Source organism: Monodon monoceros, unplaced genomic scaffold (assembly GCF_005190385.1).
Source record: "Monodon monoceros isolate NGI ecotype Baffin Bay Population unplaced genomic scaffold, NGI_Narwhal_1 Super_Scaffold_2, whole genome shotgun sequence".
Taxonomy (NCBI): Eukaryota; Metazoa; Chordata; class Mammalia; order Artiodactyla; family Monodontidae; genus Monodon; species Monodon monoceros.
In genome coordinates, this window is record NW_021703776.1 from 48,767,941 (window position 1) to 48,780,559 (window position 12,619).

The window sequence follows — 12,619 nt, forward strand, 5'->3', positions numbered from 1 at the left end:
AAAAAGTATTTTGAATACTTAATCTTAGCTATTGTTCAAGGATAATCACTTAAGATATATAATTACATGAAGTAATTTAAACATGCCTAGTTAATATAATTTCTCAAAGATTTTCTCTTTATGACTATACCATAAACATTTAAAGTTGTATTTTGCTTGCAAAGATGGTATTTAAAAACATCATTTTTTATGAAATTTTTATGTCCTGCTATCTATTTTCAGGAAGAAAAGTATCAGTATAATTATTAATTCTTAGAATCTAGTTTTATTAGTACAACTTGAAAATTAGCCAAAAAGACTTAATATTGAACATTAGCATTAATTTTATAGTAAATTTGGACAGACCAACGTCCTACCTAGTTTGCAACTCATTTTTTTTTAAAGCTCTTTCTTAATAACTTAGTCCTAAGGTCATCACCACATATTCCTGGAAACTTGTAATACCTATCACATAAGAAGTCCTTCCGCCCAGTTAATCCCCAAAGGTAATGGAGTTTTTATAGCAGCTGAATCACTTTCTCTGGTGAACATTTAACTATGGTCATCACGGTCCCTGAAATTCTAAAAGTATAGCTGTCCCTTTTCTTTCTCCTTACTCCAGAAATACGGTGTATTTATAGTTCAGTTTTTAAAATCAAATCAAAATAATTTCCTACCAGAAGCAGAAGTAGTATCTTCACTGTCATGCTTTTCATGCCATTCCATAGTTCTGTAATAGCTGAGCATAACCTCCCACAGTGCTTTGCACAGGTCAGCAAGGCATGGAATATAGCTGTCTGGTGTAACATGCTGAAGAAAATGACAAGAGCCAGCTTTCAAATTATCATGTTTAACACAAAGTTAATCAAAATGTTATGGTGTCAATCAAATGCACTCAAGAATTAGATAAGAAAATTTCTTCCACTGATATATCTAAAAAGAAAGTTCAATGGCAAGAAAATTTTGTTCAAGTAATTCCTATTTCAACATGGCTATTTAGTATTTAGTATTTGGAGTATCAGTCCATATACTATGAATCCACATACTACTGAATGGCAAGCGCTCTCATAACCAGGAGTGCAAACTTCCCCAAATATATTTTTTCAAAGCCATGTTCTTAGCATGAAATGCAGCTTTACACTCACCCTTGGACCCAAGTTACAACTTGCAAAAAGGTGGTCATAATTTACAAGTCAATCATTTTATTTATGTAAATTAAGTAACTGACAATCTGCAAATTCTGTAAATCACATGGATATAGATATTTCATATTTGACAAGAGCATTTTAAAATGTTTTATATAACATGGCTATGAAACAATATGTGGTCCAAAATCTTCTCCCTAAAGGAAATGCATGGATTTTTCTCCCTCTATCCTTTGTAAAAACTATCAGTTTCTCATTCTGCCCTTTTTTTCTGCAGGTAGAATAATGCCTCGATTCTATTTTGCAGGCTTTCTGTCTGTCACAGTGGAGCATCTGCTCCATCATTTGAGATTTCATAGCATTTCTTCAATTTGTAATCAATCAACCACAACTGATCATGCTGATAAAACAGTGAAAGGCTAATAAGACTATGATGCAAGCCCTCCAAAATAAATAGCTAGTAGAAATAAGCTATATAGAAAGTATAGCTATGGTGTTATTGATGCTCAGGAAATCCCAGTTGGTAGTCGTCCTTTCTCTTTCAAAAAGTATTTTTTCTCTCCATAATGATTTCCCCCTCCTCTAAATTCCCCATTTACTAAAACATTCATTCATCAAGCAATTAATAAAAATACTAATTTGTATGACTCAGCAAGTATACTTTTGTGTAGGCATGTCAAATCTCTGAAACTCAACTAAGAAGTAGTAAAATAAAGGCGCTGTTAACCGCTGGAGTCAGGCTGCCCAAGTGGGGCTTATGCCAAGAACAGTACAATGGTTCAATCTTATAGGATCTATTAACAATCTGTCACATTAATAGGTCTAAGAAGAAAAACAAAATGATTGTCCCCAAACATGCTGAAAACCCTTTTTCAGGGTTTGACAAAATTCAACAGCCATTCCTAATAATAACTCATGAGAAAATAAAAACAGATAAACATTTCCCTAAGATGAGGAAGCTTTAGTGCATATCCACTGTGGTCAGGAAGAAGACAAGAATGTCCACTATCTCCACTACTTTTTTTTTTTTTTTTTTTTTTTTTTTAATTTTTTTGCAGTACGCAGGCCTCTCACCGCTGTGGCCTCTCCCGTTGTGGACCACAGGCTCCGGACGCACAGGCCCAGCAGCCATGGCTCACAGGCCCAGCCGCTCCGCTGCATGTGGGATCTTCCCGGACCGGGGCACGAACCCGCATCCCCTTCATCGGCAGGCGGACCCTCAACCACTGTGCCACCAGGGAAGCCCTCCACAACTTTTTAACAATGTTCTTGAGGTACTAGCCAATGCAATTAGACTAGAGAAAATGATAAGACGCAAAAGAACAGGAAAAGAAGAAATAAAACTACTTCTATCTGTAAATGACATAATATACCTAGAATATAATTCCTAGAGAATGAATGATAAAACTCAAACAGTAAAAGAATTCAGCAAAGGGCTTCCCTGGTGGCACAGTGGTTGAGAGTCCGCCTGCCGATGCAGGGGACACTGTTTGTGCCCCAGTCGGGGAGGATCCCACATGCTGTGGAGCGGCTAGGCCCGTGAGCCATGGCCGCTGAGCCTGCGCGTCCGGAGCGTGTGCTCCACAACGGGAGAGGCCACAACAGTGAGAGGCCCGCGTGCCGCAAAAAAAAATTCAGCAAGGTAGCAGGTTATAAAATTAACATATAAAAATAACAGAATTCATATACACAAATAATAACTATTTATAAGATACAATGAATGAGAAATCACTTATAATAAAAAAGATAAAAATTTTAGGAATAAACTTAACAAAAAATGATCCAAAATTCTATGAAGAAAACTGAAAGACATGGGCTTCCATGGTGGCGCAGTGGTTGAGAGTCCGCCTGCCAATGCAGGGGACGCGGGTTCGTGCCCCAGTCCAGGAAGATCCCACATGCCGCGGAGCGGCTGGGCCCGTGAGCCATGGCTGCTGAGCCTGCGCATCCGGAGCCTGTGCTCCACAACGGGAGGGGCCGCAGCAGTGAAAGGCCCGCGTAACGCAAAAAAAAAAAAAAAACAAAAACAAAAAAAAAAATGAAAGACATAAAGGTAGACTTGAACAAATAGAAAGACATCCCTCACTCTTGGTTAGCATGTCTCAACATCAGAGATGTCAGTTTCCCTAATTTATGAATTTACTGAGATACCAATAAAAACAATCCAGAAATAGATCTAGCCTCATATAAAAATATGGTATATGATAAAGATAGCATCTCATATCACTTAAGTGAAGACAGTCTTTTTCATTAATAGTGTTGGGACAACTGGATGGTCAGTTGGAAAAGACTAAATTAGATCTACTCCTCACACCACCCACAGGAACAAACTCCAAATGGATAAGACAGCTGAACCTAAAAAATAAAACTATACTAGCACCCAAAGAAAACATGAGTTAATTCTTCTCTCACCTTGATATAGGTAAAGGCTTTGTAATTATGACTCAAAATTCAGTGGTAATAAAAGTAAAATTTGATAAATTTTACTACATAAAATATTTTATAAATTTTGTATAACAACAAAAAAACAACAGTAAACAAATCAAATGATAAACCTGAAAAAAGTATTCACAATACATGTCACAATAAAAAAAATCTCACATTTATAATGAACACTTAAAGATTTTTGGGGAAAAGACCAAAAATCCTATAGAAAAATGGGAAGAAGATATAAACACACTTAACAGAGATATAAAGATGGCCCTTAAATATTTGAAAACATACCCAACTTCACTCATAATAGGGCAAATGTAAATTAAAACTACAGTAAGAAACAAATTCTCACTCATCAGATCAGTGCAAATTTTAAAGCTGACCATTAACAAAGATTCTCCCCTTGACCAAACTCTAGCCGGCTCCCTGAGCCCTCTCCTTCAATAGTCCTCAATCTTGACCTACAAAGAATTGAACAAGACACTAATGTAGTTTCTAGCAGCTCACGGCCACAACCCTAGGATGACCCTAGCACCCCTTAAAGTGCTTACCTGAGAAAAGTCAAGGCTGCCAAAAGAATATGTTTGTTCCAGCTAAAACCTGAAGATAGGACCCGTCTCCCAGTCTCTGAGGGAGAAGGTGGGAGCCTAACCCAGATGGGTTTCACATGAACCAAGCCCCCTTGTTTTTTGTAATTTTTCACTTCCTTGCTTCTTCTGAGCCCCTGGCTCATCCCCCTTCCTAGTCCCTCTTTCTCCCTTTACAATGCCCAGTGACCCCTGTACAAATGGAAGCTGAGTTCAGTTCACAATGGATTCTTTTCCCCATTACAACAGTATATTACTGATTGAAATCTGTCCATACCACTTTAATTAGTGTCCAGTTTTGTTTATCTTTGATACCATATATACTCTGTTGGCAAGGCTGTGAACAAAAAAACAGGAACTCTCATCCACTGCTGGTGGGAACGCAAAACGATACAATCCTCTGGAAATGAATTTGACATTATCTAACAAAACCACACTAACAAAACTACATGTGTATTTTCCCTTTGACCCAGCAATCTCACTTCTAGGAATTTACCCTGAAGGTGTACTTCAAACGATGTAAAAATACATATGCACAAGGTTATTCGTTGAAGGATTATCTGTAACTGCAAAATACTGGAATCTATCTAAATGTCCAAACACAGGAGATCAGCTGGATAAACTTCACACACACAAAAGAGCACTTTGCAACTGTGAAAAATAATGATAAGCAGACATATACATTTTAAAAATTTTTTAAATAAAAAATTTTCCCTTTCATATGATACATATACATGTGAGAAAGGGAAAAGTTTTTATATATATATGTATGTCATAAGAAATAGAAAAAAATTTAATGATATATTTGCCTATCATCAAAAAAATAAACACAGTGAATATAAAGAAGAAAACACTGAAGTCAGTTACCTGTAAGAGGTGGCATGGGGAATAAAAATGGAAGGAACACAGGAGGGAGTGAAACTTCTGAGTATACCGAATTGGCTATGGGTACCTATTTGCAGAAAAATTAGAATGGCTATCCAGATTTACACATGGCTTGCAGAGATCAACACAAATATTTCTGCATATTTATGCCATAATTTGGGGTAACTTTTTATGTCGACTTTCCCTGTTTACTATTATAATTACTACCTTTACAATGAACCAGTCTTGCTTTTTTCCTTGGTTTATTTTTACCACATCATTACAACTGACATAGCTCTCATACCACACACATGTAATGAAAACCGATAATGATGCACAAGGTCAGGAAAAAGCTAAAAGCAGAGGACAAAGAAAAGCAAAAATCACAAAAACATTCTGGGCTGCAACTCAAAAATCATTCACCGGAATAAAGGTACTCTTATACAAACTTTCATAAACTCAACTTTGCATAAATTTGTGTTTATATTATGCAAATAAATTTAATCTAATTATATCCCAACATATCTTTCTGACAGATAAAAGGAAGGCAGTGTTAGTCTTATTTTTCCCAAAGAAAAATTATAACTATACAAATAATTGTGCTATAGCCCACCAATTAACTTTTATAATACTTGCCACAGTTTAACAAACCAGAAAATTGAATTGGAACTACCTTCTATTCTCCACCCAACCACTGTCTAGCTATATCACTTGCCTATTTATTCAAGGAAAAGGAGGTTCTTTACTGTGTTACCTCTTGACTATTTACTAAACTTTAATGGGTTTGGATGAGATTATACACACAGAAATGTTTATAGGAAATTTTTTTCAGAAAACGTTGAAATTATTTAATGAAATTATACCAAGCTTTTTCTCACCAAACTTACTCAAGTGTAAATAATTCACAAATCTAGCTAGGCCAATGCCCACGTCTAAAAGTCTCCCAAACTTATCTTCAAATATGTTCATATGTACAAACATAAGACTATGATGTACTGAGCAAGATGATTCTTACCTAAATTTATATTCTAAAATAGAAACAAATGTATAGATTCATTACACTAAATACACAGAAAGTAAATAGTTTACGAAAAAAGGCAAGGTGGGATAGATATATAAATATAGTTTTTAATAGATTTAAGCAAAAATGTGTTCATCTCTGTACTTGAAGACTATGCTGACAATAAGAGTCATTTCATGCAAATCAAAACTACAATGAGATATCATCTCACACTAGTCAGAATGGCCATCCTCAAAAAAATCTAGAAACAATAAATGCTGAAGAGGGTGTGGAGAAAAGGCAACACTCTTGCACTGCTGGTGGGAATGTGAATTGGTACAGCCACTATGCAGAACAGTATGGAGGTTCCTTAAAAAACTACAAATAGAACTACCATATGACCCAGCAATCCCACTACTGGGCATATACCCTGAGAAAACCATAATTCAAAAAGAGTCATGTACCGAAATGTTCATTGCAGCTCTATTTACAATAGCCCGGAGATGGAAACAACCTAAGTGCCCATCATCGGATGAATGGATAAAGAAGGTGTGGCACATATATACAATGGAATATTACTCAGCCATAAAAAGAAACGAAATTGAGCTATTTGTAATGAGGTGGATAGACCTAGAGTCTGTCATACAGAGTGAAGTAAGTCAGAAAGAGAAAAACAAATACCGTATGCTAACACATATATATGGAATTTAAGAAAAACAAAATGTCATGAAGAACCTAGGGGTAAGACAGGAATAAAGACACAGACCTACTAGAGAATGGACTTGAGGATATGGGGAGGGGGAAGGGTAAGTTGTGACAAAGCGAGAGAGAGGCATGGACATATATACACTACCAAACGTAAGGTAGATAGCTAGTGGGAAGCAGCCGCATAGCACAGGGAGATCAGCTCCGTGCTTTTCGTCCACCTAGAGGGGTGGGATAGGGAGGGTGGGAGGGAGGGAGACACAAGATGGAAGAGATATGGGAACATATGTATATGTATAACTGATTCACTTTGTTATAAAGCAGAAACTAACACACCTTTGTAAAGCAATTATACTCTAATAAAGATGTAAAAAAAAAAGAGTCATTTTATTTTAAAGTTGGACTCCAGAAACCACTTTCCCCTATACTGTGCAATCAACTAGTGTCAATTCTCAAAGCAACAAATGCTTCTGATGCCTTTAATACCTTATCACTAAAATCATTCATAACTAGTGCTCTCTCGTTAATTTATAAAAATCACCTCCAAATTTCAAATAGAGAAACTTATTACACAGACATGTGTGAACCATAACTATAACAAGACAGATTCAAAGAAACCAACAAATAAGCAAATAATTGTATAAGTAGTCAGAAAATAAAAGGCAGGCCAAGAAGAGAATCTGAGTTTCTGAATTACAACTTCCACTTAGACATCAATCCTTCTTCACACCAGCAGAGCATAACAGAAAGAGAACTAGACAAGAAATTGGAAGCCCTGCATCCCAGCCAGCACCAATTCTACAACTTACCAGTCACATGCCCTTAGATAGTAAACCACTCTGGGTATCTTAGGTTCACCTTTCATGAAACAGTGTTAGAGATTCCTGGATCTGCTACCTCTTCATTGGTTTAATCCATTCACTTATTACTAGATACCTAACACTGTAACTCAGTTCGAGTCCCAATTAACAGGTGATTCATTTAGTATAAAACCAGGAATACCAAGGCAGAGGAGTGCCATATTGCAATTCCAGTTCAATGTTCTTACCACATAGCAATGATAGCAACGAAAGCCTTGAATTAAGCAATTTAGAAAATATTCACACAGTGAGACACCCCAAAGAACTAAATAGCATGTCTTAAAATTTTTTTAAGAATATATGGGAAATAGAGGGCTTCCCTGGTGGTGCAGTGGTTGGGAGTCCGCCTGCCGATGCAGGGGACACGGGTTCGTGCCCCGGTCCGGGAAGATCCCACGTGCGGCGGAGCGGCTGCGCCTGGGGACCATGGCCGCTGGGCCCGCGCGTCCGGAGCCTGTTGCTCCGCGGCGGGAGAGGCCACAGCGGTGAGAGGCCTGCGTACCGCAAAAAAAAAAGAATATATGGGAAATAGAAATTTACTTATCAAACATTTCTCTGTGTTCCAGAGCTATTTTCCACTTCCATTCTAAAGCTAGTAGTACCAATTTATTCAGGAAAGGTTGAGAGGTGAAAAGAAAAGAGGAAAAAGGTGTAGTATTTCAGAACTATCAAAAATCATGCAGAAAAGGAGGAATATTTTAAGTAACCTAGTTTTTTTTTTTTTTGTAACTCACAACCTCCATACAGATAACATACATGTCTAGTAACCAGTGATCACAGGTAACAAATATCCTGGGGGGTCAGGATTTAGAGAAGATTCACAAATCCAGATGTTACAATGCAAAAAGCTCAACACAGCATTACAACTAACCTTCACTATTCAAACATCAAAAGTCACTCCTTAATCAAATCTTGATTAACACTTTCACAGAATCCACAGATCTGATTTCCAATCTCATCACTATCAGTTAAGACTAAAACTTTGTACCTCCCATCTCTACTATTAACCATCCCAACCAACCTACCTGGTCAAAATTAAAATCATGAAGTTAGCTTGTTAAAACCAGCAACATCTCAGCCTTAATTATAAATAATAAATTTAATAAGAATCTAGAGGCCATTTTCACAGAACAGTGTAAATCCAGAAATGAATATATGCAGCCTTTTCAAACCTGAAGCACACAATGAAAAAAATGTCACCTTTTGAAAGTTGCTTCAGTGCAAAGTGGTAAATATGGAAAAAAGAGGCCGCTAAATTTAGCCTTTTAGTTCACATTAATTTACTTTTATACCCATCAGAAATCTCTATTACCAATTACCTCCAAAAATTTCAGGAAGATGATTTTTTTATATTAAAACATCAAAATAAAAATTCTTAGGAGTATCCTTAAAGTATTATTATGCTCTTGTTTCACTTTGATTTATCACTCTAATCACATCCTGACAAACATAAAGGGAGCAGATGTTTGGCATCCTCTCAGAGATTTAAAACTCGTAGTGCTGCCATCCCCACCCCCATCCAAACACACACACACACACACACTCACTAGTAGATGGATTTCAAAGAAAACAACAAAGGCTTATCAGAATCTTTAGATGAATGCTATTAGCACAGTGAGCTCACATCACCAGAAGCTGCTGGAAAGGACTACTGTTTAGCTGGGAGGTTTCTGGAAATATGTTGCAGGTCAAAACAGCACTAGGCCCAGGGAGCTAAAAATATCTCTGGGAAGGCTGAACTCTGGACCTAAATAAGTGGCTGGGCCAAGCAATTACAAGATCTCTCCAACCTCTAATTACTTCTGTAAGGACCAAGCTGTACAAAATATGAATAGCTTAGGTACTTTCTAATCATTGGAAATCAGAGTGGTGCTCAGTATAGTGAACTGGATGGCACATATTTGGGCATGGGTCCCAACTCTGTGACTTACTTGGTCATGACTCCAGCATTTCACTTCATGTATCTAATGCCAAGGGATAAAGCAAATAACCTAGAGTCTCTCTGAAGCTTTAAAAACTATGACTCTCCATAGGTAAAACACGCATATGCTATAGCAAAACTTTCCTTATACTAAACTAGATTCATTCATAATTTAAAAACATGAAGTCTGAGCCACAACAATCAGAGAAGAAAAAGAAATAAAAGGAATCCAAGTCAGAAAACAAGAAGTAAACTGTCACTGTTTGCAGATGACATGATACTATACATAAAAAAATCATAAAGATGCCACCAGAAAACTACTGGTGCTGATCAATGAATTTGGTAAAGCAGTAGGATACAAAATTAATGCATGAAATCTCTTGCATTCTTACACACTAACAACGAAAGATCAGAAAGAGAAATTAAGGAAACAATTCCATTTATCAGTGCAACAAAAAGAATAAAACACCTAGGAATAAACCTACCTAAGGAGGCAAAAGACTTGTATGCAGAAAACAAGTAAGATAATGTAAGATAATGATGAAAGAAATCAAAGATGACACAAAGATGGAGAGATAAACCATGTCCTTAGACTGGAAGAATCAATATTGTGAAAATGACTAAAATACCCAAAGCAAGCTACAGATTCAATGCAATCCCTACCAAATTACCAATGGCACTTTTCACAGAATTAGAACAAAAATTTTTTTAATTTTTATGGAAACACAAAAGACCCTGAAGAGCCAAAGCAATCTTAAGAAAGAAAAACAGAACTGGAGGAATCAGGCTGCCTGACTCCAGACTAAACTACAAAGCTACAGTAATCAAGACAGTATGTATGGTACTGGCACAAAAACAGAAATATAGATCAATGAAACAGGATAGAAAGCCCAGAGGTAAACCCACGCACCTATGGTCAACTAACCTAAGACAAAAGAGGCAAGGATATACAATGGAGAAAAGACAGCCTCTTCAATAAGTGGTGCTGGGAAAACTGGACAGCTACATGTAAAAGAATGAAATCAGAACACTTCCTAACACCATACACAAAAATAATCTCAAAATGGATTAGAGACCTAAATGTAAGGCCAGACACTATAAAACTCTTAGAGGAAAACATAGGCAGAACACTCTATGACATAAATCACAGCAAGATCCTTTTTGACCTCCTAGAGAAATGGAATTAAAAACAAAACTAAACAAATGGGACCTAATGAAACTTCAAAGCTTTTGCACAGCAAAGGAAACCATAAACAAGACGAAAAGACAATCCTCAAAATGGGAGAAAATATTTGCAAACAAACCAACGGACAAAGGATTAATCTCCAAAATATATAAACAGCTCATGCAGCTCAATATTTAAAAAACAAACAACCCAATCCAAAAATGGGCAGAAGACCTAAATAGACATTTCTCCAAAGAAGACCAACAGATGGCCAAGAAGCACATGAAAAGCTGCTCAACATCACTAATTATTAGAGAAACGCAAATCAAAACTACAATGAGGTATCACCTCAAACCAGTCAGAATGGCCATCATCAAAAAATCTACAAACACCAAATGCTGGAGAGGGTGTGGAGAAAAGGGAACCCTCTTGCACTGTTGGTGGGAATGTAAATTGATACAGCCACTGTGGAGAACAGTATGGAGGTTCCTTAAAAAACTAAAAATAGAACTACCATACAACACAGCAATCCCACTCCTGGGCATATACCCAGAGAAAACTGTAATTCCAAAAGATACACGCACCCCATGTTCACTGCAGCACTATTTACAATAGCCAGGACATGGAAGCAACCTAAATGTCCAACAACAGAGGAATGGATAAAGAAGATGTGGTACGTATATACATTGGAATATTACTCAGCCATAAAAAGGAACAAAATTGTGCCATTTGCAGAGACATGGATAGACCTAGAGTCTGTCATACAGAGTTAAGTCAGTCAGAAAGAGAAAAACAAATATTGTATGCTAACGCATATATGTGGAATCTAGAAAAATGGTACAGATGAACCTATTTGCAAAACTGAAATGGAGACACAGACGTAGAGAACAAATGTATGGACACCAAGGGGGGATGTGGGGAGTGGGATGAACTGGGAGATTGGAACTGACATATATACACTACTATGTATAAAATAGATAACTAATGAGAACAGACTGTATAGCACAGGGAACTCTACTCAGTGCTCTGTGGTGACCTTAATGGGAAGGAAATCCAAAAAAGAGGGGATATATGTATACATATAGCTGATTCACTTTGCTGTACAGCAGAAACTAACACAACATTGTAAAAAACAAAACAAAACAAAAAACACAACAACACAAACATCTTGGTGAAAAAAGTCATTCTCATCTCCCAGGCATTTTATCATTAATACTAAATATGTATTTACACATGAAGACATATGTAATATGTCTGGTATGAATGATGCCAACTTGGAACTAAGTAACTAGCACCCTCTAAATTGTGAAATACACAGAAGGGGGCTCCTTTACTACCATCCTCAGTTTTGTCTAATTGCTGCTAAATGGCCTTAATCAAATGGAAAGCTTAATACTATAAAACAAGCAAAGCTTGTGTTATCAGAATATATAATTTATCTTTCAAAGTTTCAAGTAATAAAATGCTGTGAAACCCTATGCTAAGATTATCACCAAAAATGGGCAGTATTTAAATGTAAAAAGACCAATTAAGAATATGGTTTCTTGGCAGGTTTTGAGAATGGCTTTTACCAGTAAATTATTTTGTTTCTGCTGGTAGCTGTGTACCACGTGTTAAAAATAGGTTGGCTCTTTAACATTTACCCCCATCCTACACACACACACACAAAATCACCCAGCAGTCTAAGTTACATTGATAGTTTTAAGGGTTCATAGACTTGGGCATCACATCTGAGCCAGTTTCAAGTGACTAGAAAACCCCTTCACTTCCAGCCAAGAGAGGGAAAGCTGGTTACTCAGATAACATCAGCCCAAAGCATGTTCTCCATAGGCACTCATTAGTTCCAGCGTATGGCAGAAACCACCAAATCATCATACTTGGTTGAATCCAGTTAAACCAAGCCAGACAACCTACTGTTCCTTTCACTTGCCCTATGCTCTTCTTTCATGCCATTGCTCAG

General features: G+C 36.9%; 1 protein-coding gene across 3 annotated transcripts in view; it reads right to left on the minus strand.

Annotated features, from left to right (window-relative positions):
* The window catches only part of VPS50 (VPS50 subunit of EARP/GARPII complex), a 140,205-nt gene that overhangs the window by 78,245 nt on the left and 49,341 nt on the right, over window positions 1-12,619 (minus strand). For all 3 annotated transcript variants that reach the window (XR_003795229.1, XR_003795230.1, XM_029233543.1), the window contains exon 13: window positions 657-789. Coding sequence is in view for 1 of the 3 variants with exons in the window: in XM_029233543.1 (XP_029089376.1) it covers window positions 657-789 (133 nt within the window). In the remaining 2 variants the exon portion in view is untranslated. The remainder of the gene's footprint in view (window positions 1-656; window positions 790-12,619) is intronic.